We start from the raw sequence: 25,355 nt of genomic DNA, 5'->3' as shown, positions 1-25,355 counted from the left end.
ACACTGAGGTCCAGTGCCGAGGGCCTTCTGGCGGTTCCCTCCCTGTGAGAAGCCAAGTTACAGGGAACCAGGCAGAGGGCCTTCTCGGTAGTGGCACCCACCCTGTGGAACACCCTCCCTTCAGATGTCAAGGCAGTAAACAACTATTGTACTTTTAAAAGGCACCTGAAGTTTTTAGGGAAGTTTTTAATGTCTGGCACTGTACAGTGGTACCTCAGGTTACATACACTTCAGGTTACAGACTCCGCTAACCCAGAAATAGTACCTCGGGTTAAGAACTTTGCTTCAGGATGAGAACACCGGCGGCGGCGGCAGCAGCAGGAGGCCCCATTAGCTAAAGTGGTGCTTCCGGTTAAGAACAGTTTCAGGTTAAGAACAGAACGAATTAAGTACTTAACCTGAGGTACCACTGTATTGTTTTTGATATTTGGTTGGAAACTGCCCAGAGTGGCTGGGGAGACCCAGCCAGATGGGCGGGGTATTAATAATAAAATATTATTATTATTATTATTATTATTATTATTATTATTATTATTATTACTATTACTATTATAGCGTCAAACTAGGACCTAGGGGAAACCAGGGTTCAAATTCCCCCTTGGCCATGAATCTCACTTGGGTGGCCTCGTGTGTCAATGGCTGCCACTCGGCCTAACCTACCTCACAGGGTCGTCTTGAGCATAAGATGGAGAGGAAGAGGAGAACATTCAGCTCCTTTGGAGACAAAGGTGGGGTGTGAACGGAATAAATGTATAATCGGGCAAACCGGCGAGACAATTATTTGTATGGTTTTAATAGATTTTCTACAGTACAGTGGTGCCTCGCAAGACGAAAAGAATCCGTTCCGCGAGTCTCTTCGTCTAGCGGTTTTTTCGTCTTGCGAAGCAAGCCCATTGATGGCTTAGCAGATTAGCGCTATTAGCGGTTTAGTGGCTTTTAGCGGCTTTTAGCGGCTTAGCGGCTTAGCGGATAAGCGGCTTAGTGGCTTAGAAAAAGGGGGGAAGGAAAAAAAACCCGCAGGAACTCGCAAGACATTTTCATCTTGCGAAGCAAGCCCATAGGAAATTCGTTTTGCGAAGCACCTCCAAAACGGAAAACTCTTTCGTCTAGCGAGTTTTCCGTCTTGCGAGGCATTCGTCTTGCGGGGCACCACTGTAAATGTGGGTTTGCTATATAAAACCTATGAAAACCGTACAAGTTGAGGAATTTATGCAGGGGTTCGGTTCTGGGGATCGTGCCTAGGCCCAAAATCGTGTAGTCAAACACATGGGGTGCAATAGCAGGTGGGATTGTCAAAGTGTTTTTTCCCCCTGGGTGCCCACCTCATTTATTTATTTCTTTATTTGTTGGTTGGTTGGTTGTTTTGTTTGTTTGCCCATCCATCCATCCCTCCAATTGAATATTGATGATTTTCAATACTATACTACAGCATAAATTAGTAGAAATCTGCAGAGAATTAACTCATAACTGAGAAATGCCTGTACTGTACTCTGTGAAGGGAAACATACTAAATTCTGCAGCAGTCAAACTCACACGAAATATATTCACCCAGATCAGCACAATATACTCAAATATGACTAAAAGCCGCCAGATACATCTGTTTTATCCTTAACTTTTTAATAATCGCATTTTGTGAATAATACGTGATGGGGTGGCATTTGGAAGTTACTGGCATAGCTCAACTGGTTAGAGCGTGGTGCTGATAATGACAAGGTAGGAGGTTTGATCCCCGTATGGAACAACAGCATATTCCTGCCTTCCAGGGGGTTGGACTAGATGATCGTCAGGGCCCCTTCCAACTCTGCGATTCTATGATTCTTTCCCTATTTTAAAAATGTAAAGCAGCATGTCACTGAAAGGAGGGAGAGAGGAAGGGCCCGCTTCACCATTTACCTTCTTGCCAATTGTCCATTCAATATTGTTGTCCCAAGCTGCTATTGGGACGCAGATGGCGCTGTGGGTTAAACCACAGAGCCTAGGACTTGCTGATCAGAAGGTCAGCAGTTCAAATCCCCAGGATGGGGTGAGCTCCCGTTGCTCGGTCCCTGCTCCTGCCGATCTAGCAGTTCAAAAGGACATCAAAGTGCAAGTAGATAAATAGGTACCACTCCGGTGGGAAGGCAAACGGCGTTTCCGTGCGCTGCTCTGGTTTGCCAGAAGCGGCTTAGTCATGCTGGCCACTTGATCCGGAAGCTGTACGTCGGCTCCCACAGCCAATAAAGCGAGATGAGTGCCGCAACCCCAGAGTCGGTCACGACTGGACCTAATGGTCAGGGGTCCCTTTACCTTTACCTAAGCTGCTCTTAGAAGCAGAATTGTGGAAGAAAACAAGAAATGAGGTATAGGAGAGGTTTATTGATACATGATCAGAGTCTTTCTCCCTCTGTGTGTGTGAGAGAGGGGGGGAGGGAGAGATTGCTTGTGCAAATCATGAGATCTAGCCCCAGAATACTTTCCCAGAGACTACATACACATTTTTTCAAACGTGTATCCCACAATCATCCAGATCAGCAGCTTCCTTCTTCCCTTTATTTGTCTACTGAATGACAGGTGGCTTTGGAATGAAAGCACAGAACACGGGCCTTCAGATCTCCATTCGGAATCGCAGCGTTGTGTCCGCCATTTTCCTCTTATAATCTTCATCAAATACCTCATTCTGAGCCACTGTAAAGTGATTCTTCCAGTCTCCAGCGATCCCTAGAAGAAAGAAGAATACGAATGAGATGTTCACGAGCTCTCTGGAAGATTAAGCTATTTAAAAAAGGGTGGACAGTTGAGAGCTCTCGGTGGTAGATTAATCAACTGACGTTTTAATCAGCACAGATAGGTTTTATTTGGTAAAAGCCAGTTTTAGTCAGGCTGGCAGGTAATGGGCCACCTGTTTACTTTAGCTAGGATAGTTCAATAGGTACAACATGAGATTCTTAATCTTGGGGTTGTGGGTTCAAGCCTGAATCCCTGAATTGTGGGGGGTGAGACTAGAATCAGGGGTCAGCAAACTTTTTCAGCAGGGGGCCGGACTCCTGTCCCTCAGACCTTGTGGGGGGGCTGGACTATAATTTTTTTGGAGGGGGGGGAATGAACAAATTCCTATGCACCACAAATAACCCAGAGATGCATTTTAAATAAAAGGACACATTCTTTGTTGTTGTTGTTGTTTAGTCATTTAGTCGTGTCCGACTCTTCGTGACCCCCTGGACCAGAGCATGCCAGGCACTCCTGTCTTACACTGCCTCCTGCAGTTTGGTCAAACTCATGCTGGTAGCTTTGAGAACACCATCCAACCATCTCGTCCTCTGTTGTCCCCTTCTCCTTGTGCCCTCCATCTTTCCCAACATCAGGGTCTTTTCCAGGGAGTCTTCTCATGAGGTGGTCAAAATATTGGAGCCTCAGTTTCAGAATCTATCCTTCCAGCGAGCACTCAGGGCTGATTTCCTTCAGAATTGATAGGTTTGATCTTCTTGCAGTCCATGGGACTCTCAAGAGTCTCCTCCAGCTCCATAATCCCTGCCGAGAAAACTCCATGGACAAGGACATATTCATATAAAAACACGCTGATTCCTGGACCGCCCATGGGCTGGATTTAGAAGGTGATTGGGCCGGATCCGGCCCCCAGGCCTTAATTTGCTTACCCATGGACTAGATAACCCACATGAAGCATGTTGGTGGCACTGTGGGTTAAACCACAGAGCCTAGGACTTGCTGATCAGAAGGTCAGCGGTTCGAATCCCCGCGACGGGGTGAGCTCCCATTGCTCAGTCCCAGCTCCTGCCAACCTAGCAGTTCAAAAGCATGTCAAGTGCAAGTAGATAAATAGGTACCGCTCTGGCGGGAAGGTAAACGGCATTTCCGTGCACTGCTCTGGTTCGCCAGAAGTGGCTTAGTCATGCTGGCCACATGACCCGGAAGCTGTCTACGGACAAACACTGGCTCCCTTGGCCTATAGAGCGAGATGAGCACCGCAACCCCCGAGTCGGCCACGACTGGACCTAATGGTCAGGGGTCCCTTTACCTTTAACTATAGAGCAGAGGTCTACCATTGGATATTAGCCAGTCCAATACCATTGGATATTAGCTATGCCCTACCCCCACAGTTCCAGGGGAAGCAGGTGGCTCTGCGGGTTATACCACAGAGCCTAGGGCTTGCCGATCAGAAGGTTGGCGGTTTGAATCCCCATGATGGGTTGAGCTCCCGTTGCTTGGTCCCTGCTTCTCCCAACCTAGCAGTTTGAAAGCACATCAAAGTGCAAGTAGATAAATAGATACCACTCCGGTGGGAAGATAAATGGCATTTCCGTGTGCTGCTCTGGTTCGCCAGAAGCGGCTTAGTCATGCGCCACATGACCTAGAAGCTGTACGCCGGCTCCCTCGGCCAATAAAGCGAGATGAGCGCCGCAACCCCAGAGTCGGTCACGACTGGACCTAATGGTCAGGGGTCCCTTTACCTTTTTACCCCCACAGTTAGAGGCAGGAATGCTTCTGAATACCAGTTGCTGGAAATCTCAGAAGTGAGGAGTGCTGTTGTCCTCAAGTCCTGCTTGTAGGTTTCTTGCAGGCACCTGCTTGGCCACTGCAAAAACAGGGTGCTGGGCACAGGCCTAATCCAGCAGAACTCTTTTTATGTCTTTATGGCTTTTCCTTCTAGTACCAATATTGAGGTTTTGGTTTTATTCAGATTTATTGTTCAGTTGAATTGGGGTGGTTAATTAATCAATAATAATAATAAAAACCGAAGTCTGTTCATGATCCTAAATCTTTACGGAATGGTGGCCAGAGAGGACGGTGCAAGTCTTTTACCTTTGCGCATAAATGGGGAGATGCTGTGATCCATCACAGCAGCTGGAGCCATCCTATAGTTTGTGGCAGGATTGTCCTTCATCAGTTCAAAGGATGTGTTGTAGGCAATCTTATCCACTACCGAATCTTCCAGGTTCTTTCCCAAGAAATGTACCACTTTCTTTATCTCGCGCTTTGGATCCTATGGAAAACGGTGTTGAAATAGATCAGCATTTCGATGGTTCTTGGGTATTCAGTGAAGCAATTGCGCTCCCAATTCAGCAAGCTTTGCTGAATACAGTGGTACCTTGGGTTAAGTACTTACCGGTAATTCGTTCCGGAGGTCCGTTCTTAACCTGAAACTGTTCTTAACCTGAAGCACCACTTTAGCTAATGGGGCCTCCTGCTGCCGCCGCGCCGCCAGAACACAGTTTCTGTTCTCATCCTGAAGCAAAGTTCTTAACCTGAAGCACTATTTCTGGGTTAGCAGAGTCTGTAACCTGAAGCGTATCTAACCTGAAGTGTATGTAACCCGAGGTACCACTGTATATAAAACTCCACACAGGATAAAATGAAGGACAGCCATTATCTTTTTGCTGGACCCATGGCCCAAGTCAGGAAGGCAATTCTTAAGATTTTCCACATTTTAAAAAACAAAAATTATACGGCTTATAATCCCCTGCAAGATTTGCTTCTTCCAATATGTCACATAAAATAACCTCAGGGGCTTATCCTGTTGGCTCCTACCTCTTTCATGTCTTCATAAAAGAGGTATAGCATGGGGTGGTCGTTCCTCTTATCCCACCAGCTTTTCACATGGTCATACCAGGATCCAAAAGCCACTAAATTTTGTGAAAGAGCAGAGAAGTGGGGAAATAATAGATGGTTTATATATATATATATTTTAAAAAAACCCTAACAAGTTGAATCTTGTAATAGAATACAAGGGCCTATTGGCTAAATTGTAAACTGAGAAGTCCTCAGACCTAATCCTGTCTCAGTTACATATTTGCTAGGGGGCTTTAAGCAAGCCACACTTTTCTCAGCCTCAACTCCCCATCTGCAAAATAGAGGAAATGATGCTGGCCCACCTCCCATAGTTGTTGTAAAGATCACTGAAAAAAACGCACACAAGGCATTTTGAACACTCAAAAGGGGTTACAAAAATGCCAAGTGTTGTTTTCATTCTCACAATGATCTCAGGTTGTGGTAGCAGTAGTTTTCGACTAGCCACTGCTGTCTTATTCATTCGTTTGTTCGCTTCATAAAACTTGCACGCTGCTTCCTTCTGTTTCCACTGGCTGACTCAGGGTTGTGCAGCCTCTGATATTACTCCAAATCATCTATTGGCACAACAGCATGAGAATAGATTGGCCAGGGGTGAGTTAGGCCAGGGGTTCTTAGCATGTGGCCCATGGACCCTGTGAGCTTCAGGGGGGTCTGTGCACCAGACACAAATGGAAAAATGTTTGCCAGTGCAAAAAAATTAAGTGCATGCAAAACTTTGTGTGTATGTATTTATAACTGCATTTTTTTCTGAAGAGATGTGGTCTGTAGTTTTCATCAGATTCTCAAAGGGGCCTGTTACCCCATTCCAAGGGTTAAGTATCACTGGTTGATTTCAGTCCACCATCCTGTGTGTGGCCAGTTCCATCTATGGCAGCATTACTTAAATCTTAAAGAAAACCAAGGCTAAAATGGTTGTGAGATCAGAACCTAATTCCACTGACGTTCCCTGTGCATTTCTGCATGAAGATGGTGGATCAACATAGATCTGTAATCCACAGGTGCTGGATCTAATTCCTGTAGTCTTAACATCTGGATGGTGATGATAAGTATAATATAAACCACATATTCTTGAGCTTTGACACACACAGAGTTTTCTCCTGGCTTTATAGCTTAAATGCCTGGAGTGCCCCACCACTTAGGTCTTTGAGATGCTGATGAGAGCACTTTACTGGCTAGCTATTAACCAAGAAACTGGTTTGAACAGCATCTTCTAGTACAGGGGTCAGCAAGGTTTACCTCGCCTGGGCCGGTTCACTCCAGCAGAGATCCCTCTGTGGGCCAGATCACACGCGCATGTAAGTGTGCACCCGCGATTTCCGGTGTCTGCTTCTGCACATACGCAATTTCCGGCGCCGTGGAAGCGAGTCCCCATGCTGCACTGCGCCAGTTTAGCACAGTGGGCAGGGACTTGCCGAGCGGGTAGCTCAGTTTGGGGGCAGCTTGGGGGCGGTTAAATGACCCCCACGGGCTGCTTGTGGCCCATGGGCCTTAGGCTGCCTACCCCTGTTCTAGCAGATCAGAGGTTCCCAAACATTTTTCAAAGAGGGCCAGATTTGATGAAGTAAACATGCGTGAGGGCCGACCAAAGTTGTTGAGCTTTTTTTTAGGATTTTTTGACCCCAAGAAATAAACTTGCCACAGGGGCCAGATAAAACCGGCCAAGGGGTCGGATTAGGCCCCCAAAACAGACTTTGGGCATGCCTGTACTAGATTATCAAGCTCACTGGATGCAGGATCACAGACTGAACTGACCCTCCGCCCCAAACCCATAACAATACTTTATGTTTCCTGGGAAAGTGAAAAGTTTAGCTACATACAGTCGTGAATGGATGGGCAGACTTGCCTCTTCCAGCCATGAATTTCTCCAGGTAGTTTTCCCAGGGACCTGGGTCTGGGTGCAGCTTGTTCATCAAGTCAAAGTGGTAAAAGGAGACAGCGACATCCTTTGCGTTGCGAGCCACGTAGATCATCTTCATAGAAGGAAAGCAGGGGGGGAAACACACAATCCAAATTGTACTGGTAGTTTTTGACACTAGGTACGTCTAAACCGGTGGTGTCAGGGAACTGCCATCGGAGCCAAGGGTGGTGGTAAGGCTCCCCAATGATGCTGGAGAGGGAACCAGCAAGGAGAGAGGGAGAGCTTCCGCTGGGGAAGGAAATAGACGTGACGCCAGGGAGAAAGAGGGGGCTGAGGGAGCTTCGGAGGAAAGGCTCCGGGACTGTTCCAGCGAGACCAGCGGGGAGAGCACAGGACCTCCCCTTGGGACGCCCACTCTGCGCAGAAAGCTTCTGCGCAGGGAAGCTAGGCGGCAACTTGGTGTCAAAGAACTTTTATGTTGGAGGAAATTCAGGAAACGCCCACTGACGGATTCTGCCAGTGATTGAGACAGTCACGGAGTACTGACTGTCCAGCCAGGGGAAAGTTTTAACCAAACTACTCAGCTTGGAGCAGTTTGCGCCTTACGCACAAGCAACCCCAAACCCCATTACAGGTGGATTTTATTTTTGCAAAACTTTGAAACTAGCTGCCTTATAGGATTACCTTGCAGCCATTTTCCCAGAAGGACTTGGGAAGGAGGTCAATTGGGAGGTGGGTCTTCACCAGGCGAGGAGATGGCATCTGAGTTAATTGTTCTGTGCCTGGTGAGCAAAAGAGTGTTACTAGGTAATATGGTTGAACAGTTGACCCAGTGGCGTAGCATGGGTTGTCAGCACCCGGGGCAAGGCAAGTAATTTGCGCCCCCTAACCCGTGGATTTTAGCACTCGAGTGCGAGCGAGCGCCCCCCCCCCCAGATGTTGTGCCCGGTGAGGCCGGCACCCCCTGCACCCCCCACGCTACGCCACTGAGTTGACCTGGGGTATGAAGGACAGTTCACTGTTCCTGTCTGCCATCATTACCTAGCTGTGGGCAGAAGAGGAAACTGTGGTGAGATCTGTGACTTGCGGGCCAAGCAAACTTCATTGCACCAGTAGGCTAAAGCAACTCAGGCAAAGCATGGATCACTAGAAAAAGCTTTCAGTATCACCTTTTGTGATGGCCTGGGATTCAGACTCAGAGGCTGAACCTGAAGAATCCCAGCCTGCACAGGATTCCCCGCCTCCAAAACCAGCTGAGCCAGGGCTGGGGCTTGAGCCTGAAGGGTCCTCACCTGTGCTGGATCCTCAGGTGCAGGCGTCAGCTGAGTCTGCTCTGGCCCCTGAGGTGATGGAGGACCCATTGCCTGCAGGTGCCCCACTCTCAGCCCCGTCAGGGGAAGCTGAGGTGGCCTCTGGGTCCGGTAACCCTCCAGCCTCTCCTGAGCTGCAGAGGCTCAGGGCAGAGAGGTGGAGGGAACTAAGTTCCCGCAGGAGGAGTGCTCGCCTCCAGGCCAGGAGAGGCGAATCACCTGTGGACCAGGGCCGCCCTATGCCTCAGAGGAGATAAAGGCCAGTCAGCCCCAGTCCCAGGTTGCAGGAGCAACATTGTTGGTAGCCTGTTCCTGCCTGCACCCTGTCCTGCTCTTCTGCCAGAGTTACTGACCCCACCCCATCCTGCCTTGGACCCAGGTACAGCTTTGACGGACAGCCTCCATACCGCACCATCGACCTTGGACTAGACTCGGACCTCGCCTCTCGCTTAGCCCCCAGGACCGGCGAACCTTTACCCCATGCTCGCCGATGTTACAGAATAATATAATTGTGGAGTGGGTGACCCCAAGGATCATCTGGTCCAACCCCTTGCGATGCTGGAATATTCAGTTGCCCCATACAGGGACTGAACCTGCAACCTTGACATTACAGTCATACCTCATGTTACGTTTGCTTCATGATACATTTTTTCAGGTTGTGTGCTGCGGCGACCCGGAAGTGCCGGAAAGGGTTACTTCTGGGTTCCGCTGCTCGCGTATGCGCAGAAGCGCTAAATCGCTCTTCGTGCATGCACAACAAGGGCCAAATCATGCTGCGCACCTGAGCAGATACAGTGCTTCAGATTGCGGGCTTTTCTTTTTGTGAACAGGCCTGTGGAATGGATCCTGTTCACAACCAGAGGTACCACTGTATCAGCACCATGCTATAACCAACAGAGCTGTCCACTTGCTGAACTACGACTCTTATCAGCCTAGCAAAGCATGGACAACGGCCTGGCATGATGTGGTTCAGCAATATCTCATCTGGAGGGGCACAGATTCCCCACCCCGTTCAATGACCTGAGAAACAAGGGAGCGTATTGTCCAGGGATTTACCCAGGGTTCAGTTTCCTTGGAATGAGGCACAGCGGAGACCGTGGTGTCTTTATGATGTATGGTTTATTTATAGATATATACAACCTGAGCCTAGGATGGGGCGGGGGGCTTCCAGCTTTAGACTCCGGGAGGATCCTATCTCTCCCATGGCTGCCACATTGGATTGAAACTGTCAACCCCCACTGTGACCCACTTAACTCCAGCTTGCAAACTGCTTCCCCAAACACAACTATTTCCCCTCTTGCTTACTCCGGCCTACTGCAATTCTGAAACTCCCTCTCCCAACTCTGTATAGTCTTTTGCAAACTACCCAGAGTCCAGGGTGCGACCCCCACCCTCTGCGTTCCTTGATGGGCCATCACCCTGTCCTTTGCACTCTCTTAATGGTCCATCTCTTAAAGGCAATTACTTCACAAGGAAGCCTGCCTGGTTTATTTTTTTTTAACATGGATATACTTTAACATGGGACGTGGGTGGTGCTGTGGGACGCGGGTGGCGCTGTGGGCTAAACCACAGAGCCTAGGACTTGTCAATCAGAAGGTCGGCGGTTCAAATCCCTGCGACGGGGTGAGCTCCCATTCCTCGGTCCCTGCTCCTGCCAACCTAGCAGTTTGAAAGCACATCAAAGTGCAAGTAGATAAATAAGGTACCGCTCCGGCGGGAAGGTAAATGGCGTTTCCGTGCGCTGCTCTGGTTCGCCAGAAGCGGTTAAGTCCTGCTGGCCACATAACCCGGATGCTGTACACCGGCTCCCTCAGCCAATAAAGCAAGATGAGCACCGCAACCCCAGAGGAGGTCACGACTGGACCTAATGGTCAGGGGCCCCTTTACCTTATACTTTAACATGCTAAATTCAATGCCTGGTGCCCCAGAATTAGAAGGAGGTGGTCCAGGCACCCCACAAATTTATAACACTATTCTTCCTCTCTATGGGAAATATTCCCAATAGCCATATTAGAAGACTGGGTTGTTTTAGTTTTCACTGTGGTAGGGTTCCTGTTTCTAGTCATCCTCAGCGAGAGAGATGCTGGCAGACAGCATGATTTTGAGAGCTGCTTTGGATTTGGGATGGCAGGTCCTTTTGGGGTGGTTCAGTGTATGTATTTAAGACTGATAAGTCATTTATTTTTGGCTGGCATGCTACTCAACAATTTGTCAGTGTGCATGCCTGCCCTCATTACCAGAGGTCGTTTTCCTCTGCTTCTGGTATATGAGTCTCCCCCATCTCTTCTTTCACTGTCTACAGCAGGAGTAGGCAAAGTAAGGCCTGAGGGCCGGATCCGGCCCAATCGCCTACTAAATCCGGCCCACAGGCGGTCCGGGAATCAGAGTGTTTTTACATGAGTAGAATGTCTGCTTTTATTTAAAATGCATCTCTGGGTATTTTGTGGGGCATAGGAATTCGTTCATTCCCCCCCCCTCCCAAATATAGTCCACCCCCCCCCCCAGGTCTGAGGGACAGTGGACCGGCACCCTGCTGAAAAAGTTTGCTGACCCCTGATCTACAGCAGGCATAGGCAAACTCAGCCCTCCAGATGTTTTTGAGACTACAATTCCCATCATCCCTGACCACTGGTCCTGTTAGCTAGGGATGATGGGAGTTGTAGTGCCAAAACATCTGGAGAGCCAAGTTTGCCTAGGCCTTGTCTACAGGCTTTTACTACAGGTCCACTTAAGGTTGGTCCAAGACTTGGGTCCAATCCAGCACATACTTCTCCTGATCTCCACTGCTAGTGATCACAGTGCTAGGCTGTTGTTTGAAGTGAGGTGAGCTGTCATCTGCAGTGGCGTAGCGTGGGTTGTCAGCACCCGGGGCAAGGCAAGTAATTTGTGCCCCCTAACCTGTAGATTTGCGCCCCCTAACCCTACCCCTTACCCTAACCCCCAGATGCTGCGGCCGGTGCAGCCGGTCCCCCCCTGCACCCCCCCACGCTACGCCACTGGTCATCTGACTCATTTTCAGGCAGAAGTAGTCGAGGCTCCATTTGCACTATGCAGTTAAACCAGTATCACATCACTAAACAGTCATGGCTTCCCCCAAGGCATCATGGGAAATGTAGTTTGTTAAGGGTGCTGCTGAGAGTTGTTAGGAGGCCCCGTTCCCCTTCACAGTGCTACAATTCCCAAAGAAGAGGTGTAGGCTGTTAAACCAACTCTGAGAATTGTAGCTCTGTGGGCAGGAAACGGGCCTCCTAAGAGCTGTCAGCACCCTTAACAAACTATAGTTCCCACAATGCTTGAGGAAGCCATGACTGCTTAAAGGGATGCGGGTGGCACTGTGGGTTAAACCACAGAGCCTAGGACTTGCCGATCAGAAGGTCGGCGGTTCGAATCCCTGCAACAGGGTGAGCTCCCGTTGCTCGGTCCCAGCTCCTGCCAACCTAGCAGTTCGAAAGCACGTCAAAGTGCAAGTAGATAAATAGGTACCGCTCTGGTGGGAAGGTAAACGGCGTTTCCGTGTGCTGCTCTGGTTCGCCAGAAGCTGCTTAGTCAGGCTGGCCACATGACCCGGAAGCTGTACGCCGGCTCCCTCGGCCAATAAAGCGAGATGAGCGCCGCAACCCCAGAGTCGGCCACGACTGGACCTAATAGTCAGGGGTCCCTTTACCTTTTTTTATGACTGCTTAAAGTGGTGTGATACTGCTTAAAATGCATAGCAATGGTAGCCTAACCATCCTAGTTTTTCCCCCTGCACCTGCTCCCACTTCTCTTTTTTCTCCCAGTTTGGGTGCCGGATGTTATGAAGAGGGAAAATCACCCTCTGAAAATTACGTGTGATCTAAACATATAAAATAGTCTCACTCACCTGCCAGAAATGCAGGTTTCTTTTATGCTCCCTTTCCTCAAGGCAGAGAAGAGGAGCTTTGATCCTTGGCCAGAGATCACGAAAAGATAGGAAAGCAGGAATCCAGAGGAAACTGCTTATTCCGCCACCCACTTTAATTTTTACCTGTTCACCTCGGATCTCCAAAATGCAAGTTCTCTCGGTAACTCGCACGCAAGTTTACCTGGTGGCATCTTTCCTGGGGCAGCAAATTCCAGCATGGGGACTTTATTGAAAATTGCCCGTTTGCTTTTGTCAGGGTCGCCATCGTTCCTAATCATGTCCACAATTTCACTCATCCATGTGGTGCCTGGAAACAAACAAACAAACAGAAACGAAAAGTAAGACAGGGAATTTTCTCAGAAGTCAAAATGGGCTGATACAACTGCCGAAACATCTCCAGCCAATGATCAATAGGGTGTCCTATGCAGTCAGTGGGTTGTAGGGTGTGTTTTGTGGAACCCTCAAAAAGCTCCTAATAATTAAAATCTATTGACACGCATAGGTTACAGCCATGTAGCTCAACCCCGTATGTGCTTACTAGGGTGCAAGTCTCACTGTTTTCTTGTAGAGCTTACTCAGCCATACATAGACTCTCTATAGCAGGCATAGGCAAACTCTGGCCCTCCAGATGTTTGGGACTACAATTCCCATCATCCCTAGCTAACAGGACCAGTGGTCAGGGATGATGGGAATTGTAGTCCCAAACACCTGGAGGGCCAGAGTTTGCCTATGCCTGCTCTATAGGGCATGCTCTTCTTCAGGCATTCCCTAAATGTGTAAACACATGGGGGCGGGGCAGTGGGGACAAAATGGCAGCTTGGCGTCTTCTTGTACAAGATGGAAGCCCCCTTACAGGTGAGCCTTCTGTACTACCCACACATTTCAGAAGCTGCCGGCCTAACTCAGAGGGCAACGATGGCAGCGAATGGGTGCAGGGGTGCCAAGTTGAATAAAATATTGGGGTGGGGCCCAAGAAAGCCCCGTCCTGCATAATCAGTCACATGACGCAGTGCGCACGCACCATTTGAATGGCAATGCCCATCAACTTTGGTAGAGCTTGGCCCCCTCAAATATTTTCATAGAATCATAGAATCATAGAATCATAGAGTTGGAAGAGACCACAAGGGCCATTGAGTCCAACCCCCTGCCAAGCAGGAAACACCATCAGAGCACTCCTGACATATGGTTGTCAAGCCTCTGCTTAAAGACCTCCAAAGAAGGAGACTCCACCACACTCCTTGGCAGCAAATTCCACTGTCGAACAGCTCTTACTGTCAGGAAGTTCTTCCTAATGTTTAGGTGGAATCTTCTTTCTTGTAGTTTGGAACCATTGCTCCGTGTCCACTTCTCTGGAGCAGCAGAAAACAACCTTTCTCCCTCCTCTATGTGACATCCTTTTATATATTTGAACATGGCTATCATATCACCCCTTAACCTCCTCTTCTCCAGGCTAAACATGCCCAGCTCCCTTAGCCGTTCCTCATAAGGCATCGTTTCCAGGCCTTTGACCATTTTGGTTGCCCTCCTCTGGACACGTTCCAGTTTCTCAGTGTCCTTCTTGAACTGTGGTGCCCAGAACTGGACACAGTACTCCAGGTGAGGTCTGACCAGAGCAGAATACAGTGGCACTATTACTTCCCTTTTCATTGGGGAGGGGCTGAAAAACCCTTGGCCTCTAGGAGTTGGCTTCCTCTCATGGGCTTTGTGATGTTCTGGTGTTTATAAATAATAGTGTGTCCATGTAATAATATTAGAGTAATCAGGGTAAGTTAATAGGTGGGGTAAGTGTGTAAGAAAGGGGGATACAGGGCAGGGCCTTCCTGGCGGCTGCTCCCAGACTCTGGAACTCCCTCCCTGAAGAAACTAGCCTGGCTCCCTCCTTGCTGTCCTTCCGGCGGCAGGTGAAGACTTCCTTGTTCCAACAGGCTTCTGGGAACTGACCGCCACCGTTAGACACACCGAGATGGGCCACACCAGACAGCGGATTTTGGGCGGTCATCAAAAGGCAGCAGATTGTCAACGCGGTCCTGTTCCCCACGCAACGCTCACCAGATTTGGGGTACGTGGATATCACGATATCATCCGGCCTGCTCTGGAAACGGTCAATCCTGTCCCAGTCCAAGGAGAACGCGCAGACCATGGGGATGCCACGGACCATCTGCCAGTCTTTCCGAAGATAAGCATCTGGGCTGCCCATCTCTGGGGAGGCGTCAGGCAGTGCAGTCAAAATAAGAGAAGACGAGAGAAATGAAGGGGTTCTAGTAATAAGGTAAAAGATTATGTAAGAATGGACTGATGTTAGTTGAAAGCTCGAAGTTAATGAACTTGCTGAACTAATTTTTAAGTAGAATACAAAAAAGGGAGGCGTGAGGAAGTCAGGAAAATAAGTTAACTAAAGAGGAGAAGATAAAAAGGAGGGATTTTTGTTTTTCTGTTTTTCTTTTGTTTTTATGTTAATTGTCTGTATTTTTTTGTATTTTTGTATTTTTGTGTTTTTGTGTTTTTGTATTTCTTTTTCTTGTGTTTTTCCTAATGCCTGTCTTATAACTTTTTTATTGTTAAAACTTAATAAAATATCATTTTAAAAAAAATAGAAGAAGAAAAAAGAGAAGACAAGAGGACCACCTGCAAGACACTTTGCCGAATAAAATGCAGGAGGGGGGAGAAGTGGAGCTACAGCTGAATTTTGGTGGTCCAAGTCCCCAAATTATCATCCAGAGAGGGACAGGTGATGGGGCCAGTGGCAAACAGACCCAATGCCACCACTTAGGCCACTGTGGCCATGCTCTCCCCCACCCCTCCGGAGTTTATTTTGGCCATTTATTTTCATTTTAAAGGTTTTATAGTACGGGAGCGAAAGGGACGTGGGTGGTGCTGTGGGTTAAACCACAGAGCCTAGGACTTGCCGATCAGAAGGTTGGCGGTTTGAATCCCTGTGACGGGGTGAGCTCCCGTTGCTCGGTCCCTGCTCCTCCCAACCTAGCAGTTTGAAAGCACGTCAAAGTGCAAGTAGATAAATAGGTACCACTCTGGCAGGAAGGCAAACGGTGTTTCCGTGCGCTGCTCTGGTTCGCCAGAAGTGGCTTAGTCATGCTGGCCACATGACCTGGAAGCTGTACGCCGGCTCCCTCGGCCTATAGAGCAAGATGAGCGTGCAACCCCAGAGTCGGCCACGACCGGACCTCATGGTCAGGGGTCCCTTTACCTTTACTTAGTACAGGAGGAGCTGACCAGGCATATGGTTACTGCTACTCATTTATTCTCGCCAAGAGCCAGGTGTGGAGCCGAAAATGTTGGCTTTACCACCCAAAGCCTGCTTTCTTTTGCCAATGCAGAACAGGGAGCGGATATCAAGGCTTCCTCTTGTGCTTTGGGAGAATCATCTTATAGGATCAAAGGTGTTGGTAAGGGTGGGGCTGTTTGGGAGGAAAGGTGCTCATGGGCCCCATTTGAACTCCTGGCCAGAGGTTCGCCAACGAAGGTCTAGACTGAAGTTTGCTGTGAAAACCTTGTGTAATACTGGGCTTAACCGCACCAGTAATGTGTAGAGGGTCTCTCATCTATATACTGCTTTGATTGGCAGAATTGGCACTCCTACAGGCACCACATAATATCCATTCTGCATTTTTAAGAACCCGGTCGTTTAGTTTGGCAGCATGTGAACTTTGAAACTCCCTGCCTCTTGAGATTGAGCAGGTGCCTGCACAGTTCTCTTCTTGGCACCTGCTAAAAACATCCTTGTTTAGACAAGCTTGCCCAGATGCTTAGAAACTTGAGGTAATTTTAATCTGTTTTAGTAATGTTTTGTACGTTTTAAAGTAGGGTTGTAAATTTTTCTCAATATCACTGTTTTCTCTTTTTGTCAACCGCTTTGAGGGTGTGTGGTTTGTTTTTTTACAAGCAAGAGGTGTATAAAAAGGTAAAGGTAAAGGACCCCTGACAGTTAAGTCCAGTCGCAGACGACTCTGGGGTTGCGGAGCTCATCTCGCTTTACTGGCCGAGGGAGCCGGCGTTTGTCTGCAGACAGTTTTTCTGGGTCATGTGGCCAGCATGACTAAGCCGCTTCTGGCGAACCAGAGCAGTGCACGGAAATGCCGTTTACCTTCCCGCCAGAGTGGTACCTATTTATCTACTTGCACTTTGATGTGCTTTCGAACTGCTAGGTTGGCAGGAGCAGGGACCGAGCAACGGGAGCTCACCCCGTCGCGGGGGTTCGAACCGCTGGCAAGCCCAAGAGGCTCAGTGGTTTAGACCACAGCGCCACCCACGTCCCTTTAAGAGGTGTATAAACCTTATTAAATAAATAAATAAATTTAAAAGATTTTAAGAACACATGTTAAGCATATTACATACTAAATAACTAACAGTAAAACTATATAATATTGATTTAAACACATACAGCGTTATAAATCAGTCAGATATAAGATTTTCACAGAACAGCAACCGCTGTTCCAGCTAAAACTCAGCCTCTGCACATGGCAGAGAGCATAAACTTCAAGCGAGAGACAGCTCAAGAGAGAGTGAAGGAGTCAAAAAGAGGAAGTGAGTTTTTCAAAGATTTACGGACAAAAATATCATCTCATCAGAACCAACTCGAGAGCAGCCCCACCTCCCCGTCCTCATGCAGACGCTATCTTTGAGCAGCAGTAGATCATTGCCAAAGCTTCTGCCTTCACAACCGCGCCAGGAGGCAGGGCCGGCCCAAGACATTTTGACGCCTGAGGCAAGCCACAAAACAGTGTCCCTCCCTGGCAGGGATGATGGGCAAATGAAGATGTATACCAGGGACAAGGTGGGGAATCAAATCAACCATAGCAGGTGGCTGAAGTGGGAATCAAAGGCCCGCTTCAAATCATGTCAGACCCCAGGAGACCCCAGGGAGCAGTTTCTGGGCTGGGGCGAGACCACCTCCTATTTGCCAAGAGGCTGCTGTAGAGACAACATCTGGAGCGGGGTGCCAAGGAGGTGGCAGAACCAGCCTCCAAGATGCACATGGATTGGTGGCACTAACAGGTGATGGATTCCTTGGAGGCTGTGTCTGCTGCCCCGTGGGTCCTGCCGCCTGAGGCGGTCGCCTCACCTTGCCTCATGGTGGGGTCTGGCCCTGCCAGGAGGATCTGAACAACCAGTCAGCCAAAATTGCACCCCTGAATATTTCAAGTCACTCCTCGTTAAAGAGTAGCCAAAAAATTAGACGTTCAGGCACCTCGTTCCTCTTTGCTTTTGCAGCTTCCAAAGGCAAACTTTCCTCCCAAACTTTTAACAACAATTCCAAATTGAAGTGTTGTCTTTCCTCCTTCCTGCTCTGCTCCGCTCCGCCCTGTTTCAACAAGTTCCCAAACTTGGAGCCCTGATCGACTTTCGGAGAAAAACAGGCACTAGTTTTCTGAAAAGCTGCGGCGTTATTTAGACGGACAAAAGGGGGAAAACGGAGGCTTACCTTTCCTCATAGACAGATGGTACTGCTTTAGTGGGCGAAAGACAGCGAGTTGCCCAGGAGGTGGTGTGATTTTTTTCACAGGGAAGGGTTTAGGGAGGCTTTCTTCACAAACAAAAGAAAATAAACCCTCGGGAACAAGGCCAAGGAAACCAAAGGTCTCAGTTGCCCAAACAGAGTGTGTGTCATGTGGGAGGGGTTGGGGAATGGAAGCTGGGCTCGATGCCAGCAGAGAAAGAATGTCCTCGGCTGAATGGCTCTGAAATAAAAAAAAGTTTGAAGGAGAAGTCTGAAAACAGCCAAGTTTAGCCGCATCTGAAGGGAGAAGAAATCCCAAATGCCTCCCTTTGCTGCTCTTGGTTTTCAAGAGATCTGTCCTTACTTCTTCCTAATCAATGGTTCCCCCCCCCCGACCTATATTTTCTGAACAAATATGATGTGTGGGCAAGGTTGCCAGCTGTCCCTGCTGGCAATTCTGAACAGGAAGCCAGAGTCAGGTTTGCTAGCCCTGGTGCAACACTGCAGGCTTGTTGCAAACCAGGGACTGGGAGTGTGTGCGACTCACCAGTCCTAGCCAGTATGGTCAGTGGTCAGAGATGATGGGAGTTGGGAATCCAAAAACGTCTGGCAAGGCCACGGTCCCTCACCCTGTTATAAACAACCCAGAGCCTGGCCTGCAAAATTCACTATGTGCAACTTTGAAGGGTGGCCGTAAGTAATTCGGTTGCAGCTACAGCCGCTCCAGTGTGAAATATGTGGACGTTGAACTGTATTGGCTCTGTTCTGCTGGTGTTTTAATGTCTCGTGCTAAAATAATAACAGAGTTAGAAAGACCAAGAATTTCCCCCCTCTGCTGCTACCTTTCGGATTTGTCTGTTTTTCAGGTGAGTAAGGGCGTACATAGGGACGCAGGTGGCGCTGTGGGTTAAACCACAGTGCCTAGGACTTGCTGATCAGAAGGTCGGCGGTTCAAATCCCCGCGACGGGGTGAACTCCCATTGCTCAGTCCCTGCTCCTGCCAACCTAGCAGTTCAAAAGCACATCAAAGTGCAAGTAGATAAATAGGTACCGCTCCAGCGGGAAGGCAAATTGCATTTCCGTGTGCTGCTCTGGTTTGCCAGATGCGGCTTAGTCATGCTGGCCACATGACACTGGAGCTGTACGCCAGCTCCCTCGGCCAATAAAGCGAGATGAGCGCCGCAACCCCAGAGTCAGCCACGATTGGGCCTAATGGTCAGGGGTCCCCTTTACCTTTTAAGGGCATACATACAAGGGCCCAGTCCCTGCCAGATTAACAATTTGAATTTATCCATTCATTTCTGTGGGAAGTGCTTGCTTCTGTTCCTGAGGATGCTTAGAAATAGGTTTTCCATGTGAACGAGGAATCAACCGAGACAACAGCGGTTTCTACACTTCATTTCTCTGCCGCCATGTTCTGGTTACACCATTCCATCCTTCCCTCAGAGCCTTAGCTATGGGTGGGGGGCTAGTCAGGGTTTTTTTTGCCCCGGGTGAAGTCTCCAGAGCGGTGCCATTGAGGCCCCCAGCCTGTGTGCGTGTGTACCCGCAAATGCATGTGTGTGTGTGCGTGCCAAACTGAGTCTTTGACCTGTGTGAAATAAAGCTTTTCAGGCATTCAGCTGAACATGTGTGGGCTCCAATTGTGTTTTCAGTCGGGTGTGTGCAGGATTCAGCCTCTGCGCACCAATGTTCCCTGCATGCTTGGGCTCCTCTCAGGCCATCGTAGGTTCAGAACAAAGGTCTGCAAGGAGGTTTCTACACTCAGTCAGCTGCACGCTTTGAAGTCCCTGAGCCATTGGGATTCCTGCCACATGAAAGGTCAAGAGAAGAGCCCAAGGACATAGGGATTTTGAGAACAGGCCTTGCCCCTGTACGTAGTTTTGACCCTCACGTGTTCAAGTGAGCACTCAAAGAGAGCTTCAGCCTCTTAACAATCCATGCCATCGAGGTATTGCAGGTTCCTCCTCCTCAGGGCCGGATTTAGGTTTGACAAGGCCCTAAGGTCCTGAAGGTAACGGGGCCCTTTTTAGGTCCAGCTGTTCTCCCCTCCTGTTGTCAGGTATTTTTTGCCCTCTCAGTCTCTCATCATTATGTGCCATCGAGCTAAGGTAAAGGTAAAGGGACCCCTGACCATTAGGTCCAGTCGTGGCCGACTCTGGGGTTGCGGCGCTCATCTCGCTTTATTGGCCGAGGGAGCCGGCGTACAGCTTCCAGGTCATGTGGCCAGCATGACTGAGCCGCTTCTGGTGAACCAGAGCAGCGCACGGAAATGCCGTTTACCTTCCCGCCGGAGCAGTACCTATTTATCTACTTGCACTTTGACGTGTTTTCGAACTGCTAGGTTGCCATCAAGCTATTATGGGGCTAATTATGGGTTCCTCTGTGGGGGGTTTTCTGTGGCATTTTTTAAAAAATGTGCACATATCTCAGGGTTACCCTGAGTCTGCTGATACTCTGTGCAGCATGGGTGTCATGACAGCTGCCTAAGCATTAAAAGACACAACTTGGTATCAGCACATATGGACAAATGGGACCATGTGACAAAATGTGCTGGAATGCTCCTGTTCAGGGTTCAAGCCACCCCATTCCACCTCTCCTTCCGTTGGTTTTTTCACCCTCCCATTGGTCAGTATGCCATGCCTTCTGAGCATGCTCACTGGGCTGCCTGAGTTTCTTCATTTCCATTTTAGTTTCAGTGGACGCTCCTGCCCAATCCAAGCTACACTCAATTGTATAATTCCTCCGTTGTTGGTTATGGGCAGGTGACTCATCTCTGTTCTCCTGCTCCAGCCATTCCGTTCTATTTCCCCTCTCCCCTCCCACCCAGTCATGAGGGTTTCCGACAGCAGTTTGATGTGCACACTTCACCAGTTGTTTGTTGGCATGCATCTGTCTCAAGTGGACCATAAAGAAGGCTGATCGCCGAAGAATTGATGCTTTTGAATTATGGTGCTGGAGAAGACACTTGAGAGTCCCATGGACTGCAAGAAGATCAAATGCATCCATTCTGAAGGAAATCAGCCCTGAATGCTCACTGGAAGGACAGCTGAGGCTCCAATACTTTGGCCATCTCATGAGAAGAGAAGACTCCCTGGAAAAGACCCTGATGCTGGGAAAGATGGAGGGCACAAGGAGAAGGGGACGACAGAGGACGAGATGGTTGGACAGTGTTCTTGAAGCTACCAGCATGAGTTTGACCAAAGTGCGGGAGGCAGTGGAAGACAGGAGTGCCTGGCGTGCTCTGGTCCATGGGGTCACGAAGAGTTGGAAACAACTAAACGACTAAACAACAACACAATCTGTCTCAAGAGAAAATGGAGTGTGCCTCTGTGAAGTCAAACTGCGGAAGAAAACCCTTGTTTTAGGGGCCAAAGAGCAAGTCATGGTAGCTTTCCGTCTAGTCAGCTAGCAACGTTCATTAACCATGATGGTGACAAAGCCATTTATTGAAAGCAGATCTGCCCAAATACTGTATTTTTCGCTCCATAAGACACACCTGACCATAAAATGCACCTAGTTTTTAGAGCAGGAAAACAAGGGGGGGAAATCTGAATCAAATGTTGTACTAAACTATTTAAAACAGCAAAGCAGGTGGTTCCTGTCCACTTTGCTACTTTAAAGCGAGCCACGGTATATAATGAAGAGAATGGAAAAAGGATAGACATTCCATTAAAATGTAGCTGTTTTCATTACCACTGGGAAGTCAGTATTGGCAGCCGTCACATAAACTAAAATTTGAGCATTTTACCCTTATTAATGGTAATAGTCAGGGAGAGAAACCAGGGCTGTGCAAAGGAGAAGTGGTTGGAGTTTGGAGGAACAGCAGAGAGATAAAATGATTGCGCTCCAGTTCCTAAATCTGTGACGTTTTCTCAAAACAGGCATGGTTGTTTTGAAAGGAAGATTCAAAATGGAGTGACTGAGCAAAGAACAGAGGCGGAAAAGAGGGTAGATAAATAGCTTCCATTCAATACCAAGAGAACACAATGTTTTTTGTTTGGTATAGGTGGACTGTACTTGTAAGAATTTGTATAATGAATTACAGTGGTGCCCCGCAAGACGAATGCCTCGCAAGACGGAAAACTCGCAAAACGAATTTCCTATGGGCTTGCTTCGCAAGACAAAAATGTCTTGCGAGTTCCTGTGGGTTTTTTTTCTCCCCCCACCCTTTTTCTAAGCCGCTAAGCCGCTTATCCGCTTATCCGCTAAAAGCCGCTAAAAGCTGCTAAAAGCCGCTAACAGCTGCTAAACCGCTAATAGCGCTAAGCCGCTAAGCCGTCAATGGGCTTGCTTCGCAAGACGAAATAACCGCTAGACGAAGAGAATCGCAGAACGGATTCTTTTCATCTTGCGAGGCACCACTGTATAGATTTCGTGTGGAATATCAGTGCCTCTTTTCAGCAATAAAGATTAGCTGCTAGAACACGGTCTACACACAAACACACAGGATGTCTGGTTATAGTTGTGCAGTTTAAACTGTTACCGAGCCAGATGCCTGCTCAGTTTTAGCTGAGCTCACTATTACTGGTTTTTGGAGATGCTTTGCATGTATTTATGACCAGTTCCGCAAAACTGCTACTTGAAGAAATCCCCAAACTTAATATTTTTAAACTTCAAATGGAGCTCAGAATCCAGTTAGGCAATCAAGCCTTTGCAGTTGAATTAGGAGGCACTGAGAGATGACAAATTCGCTTTAAAGCAGCAAAGCTGGACAGGATCGTGGCTCCCCCCCCCCCCCAAAGAGCAGCCCAGGAGCGCGGGGCAATGGCACACAGCCTGCCCGCTGCTCCAAAACCTTCCCGGAGCTTCAGGGGAAAGAGGAGGCTGCCAGCAGAGCAGCGTGGCTCCCTCCCCCACCTCCAAAGAGTAGCCCAGGAGCGTGCCGCACTCGGGCGATTTGGCTCCAGGACCACACATTCGCTCCATAAGACGCATGGACATTTCCCCTTACTTTTTAGGAGGAAAAAGGTGAGTCTTGTGGAGCAAAAAATACGGTACCCTAAACCAGGGGTGTCCAACTTCCAAGAGACAGCGATCTATTCATACTGTAAATAAACTGGCAGTGATCTACCTATTGGATTGACTCATAGCTGTCAACTTACAGATTTGAAAATAAGGGACTAGCAGCCTTGAAAATAAGGGACCAGCAGCCAAAATAAGGGACCTGCAGCCTCACCTGTTCCAGACACTCCAGTCTTCCTGTCCTCCTGCAGTCTGGTCAGACTCATGCTGGTAGCTTCGAAAACACTGCCCAACCAACTTTGTAACCAGAGGTTCAACTGAATAGAATCTGAATCACATGCACCACAAGGCCTATGCAGCCTCAACTTAAGATGGCTCCCCGGCCTGGCTTTGCACTGCAAAGTTTGCAGCAGCACGTGCAACAAAATGGCGTCCAGCATTCAAAAACTCCCTCAGCTTGCATTAACTAGCTACACACAAGGCATGCAAGCTCCACCCCCAGTTGTTCTTAGACTTCTTATTGGGTGAGCAACACAGCCAAGCAACACAGTTGGAGCCTCCCTCCTCCCTGGCCGGCAGGGAGGGAGGGAGAGGAACTGCTTCCTTTGAAATTTAAGGGACATCATTTAAGGGACATTTAAGGGACATCCATCAATAAGGGACAGCAGCGGGACATGGCGCTGGAATAAGGGACTTCAAATAAGGGACACTTGACAGCTATGGATTGACTAAAGTTGTTGAGCTTTTTTGGGGAGCCACAGTTGTTGAGCTCCCTAAAGAAAGTTAGCAGCACAACAGCCGAGGGTCCAATGACCAACCAGGATCGACCAGGGACACCCCACGAACAACCAGTAGATCGCGATCAACCTGTTGGGCAGCCCTGCCCTAAACCATGACATTGAGAAATCACTTCAGGCAAGGAGCCCTTCTGACTGTCTGCTTGAGATGCCGGAACAATGCCTCAGGCCGCCAGCGCTGAGGAAATGTTAGAGCTGGCCAAGTGTGATGTGCCAAACAGATTAGCAAATATACAATAATTACAGAAGCACCTGGTCTGAAAGAGGGAGGACTTTATTGGAAACAAAAGTCAACTAAGCATGGGAAGTGAAAACAAGATAAAAGCCACTCCTTTGGGACTCTCTCTGAAGCAGTTTCATAAAAGTCAGAAGTCCCAGAGGCAGAGCTGTAGTCAGGTCAGGCAGAGAGCCAAAGTCCAGGGGAGCAAGCGTAGATCAGAAAGGACAGAGGCAGGGACCTTGCAAAGGTTAGGCAAATGGTTAGCTCTGAGGAAGGAGCCGTCCGAGAGACGAGACGCAAGCTGCAGGATTCTTCGTGGCTCTTCTTATTGACGGGTTGTTGAGGAACCTAGCCTGAAGGAATGGTTATATGAGGCAAACCTATTGGCTCCTCAGGACAGCTAAGCTGCTGAGATGCAATGACTTCTTCTGGGCTATTACGTATCTGTGTTACGGAAATTGCGGGGGGGGGGCACATCTTTAAAGTTAAATGTTACAAATATTATGCCTGAATGTATCCTTTCAACTTGACAGCTCAGGGAAGTTACCTAGCTTTAAAAATAATATAAAATCAACTCCTTTACCAGTTTCCTCCATTCCAAAGCTATTTTCCCCTTGAAAAAGGACTCCAGGAAGTTCCTAGAGGTGACAATTGCTGGGCTACTTGTTAGCCAAGGGAAGCCAAATCTCATCACCTGACTTGCCTCAGGCTCCAGACATGCAAAGGACGTTCTATTGTACTTTTGGGTGGTAGGTACTTAAGACATATTTGTCTATGCTAATCTTATACCTGAGTCTTGCCCTGCCATGTCTGCTTATGCTAATCTTGTACCAAGGACTTGTCTGGACATGTTTGCCAAGGTTAAACTAGTGTAACCCCTGTCTAACCCTCCCCTTTTGTGACATGTCAGTGATGTAGCAATGATGCTGTACAAACTGTATTCTGGGATATGGTGGGAAAGTTTTAAAAGTCCTTGTCACCCCATCCTCAGGGTTCAAAATTCCTCTTTGAACCTGTTGCGCAATAAACTGATCTACAGCTACAGTGGTGCCCCGCAAGACGAACGCCTCACAAGACGGAAAACCCGCTAGACGAAAGGGTTTTCCGTTTTGGAGGCGCTTCGCAAAACGAATTTCCCTATGGGCTTGCTTCGCAAGATGAAATGTCTTGTGAGTTCCTGTGGGGTTTTTTCCCTTTCCCCCTCTTTTCCTAAGCCGCTAAGCCGCTTATCAGCTGATCCGCTGATAAGCCGCTTATCAGCAGATCCGCTAAAAGCCGCTAAACCGCTAATAGCGCTAATCC

At 48.5% G+C, this 25,355-nt stretch overlaps 1 protein-coding gene and 1 long non-coding RNA gene across 2 annotated transcripts in view; both read right to left on the bottom strand.

Moving 5' to 3' along the window:
• Window positions 1-2,504: 2,504 nt before the first annotated feature.
• LOC309327198 (sulfotransferase 1B1-like) lies at window positions 2,505-18,236 on the bottom strand. Its single transcript, XM_081836361.1, has 9 exons — window positions 18,057-18,236; window positions 15,236-15,251; window positions 14,666-14,861; window positions 12,798-12,923; window positions 8,108-8,205; window positions 7,409-7,535; window positions 5,524-5,618; window positions 4,798-4,978; window positions 2,505-2,697 (listed from the first exon to the last, which is right to left on the bottom strand). Exons 3-9 carry the CDS (start codon window positions 14,811-14,813, stop codon window positions 2,585-2,587), a joined length of 888 nt encoding a protein of 295 aa, XP_081692487.1. The 5' UTR covers window positions 14,814-14,861; window positions 15,236-15,251; window positions 18,057-18,236; the 3' UTR covers window positions 2,505-2,584.
• Window positions 18,237-24,091: 5,855 nt separating this feature from the next.
• Window positions 24,092-25,355, bottom strand: part of LOC309327231 — a 99,487-nt gene continuing 98,223 nt past the window's right edge. The window contains exon 2 of the long non-coding RNA XR_014150456.1: window positions 24,092-24,486. This is a non-coding gene — a long non-coding RNA (uncharacterized lncRNA). The remainder of the gene's footprint in view (window positions 24,487-25,355) is intronic.

The sequence above is a fragment of the Podarcis erhardii genome (assembly GCF_964252035.2).
Source record: "Podarcis erhardii genome assembly, chromosome: 13".
NCBI classification, from domain to species: Eukaryota; Metazoa; Chordata; class Lepidosauria; order Squamata; family Lacertidae; genus Podarcis; species Podarcis erhardii.
This window is presented reverse-complemented; position numbering and strand designations above follow the sequence as displayed.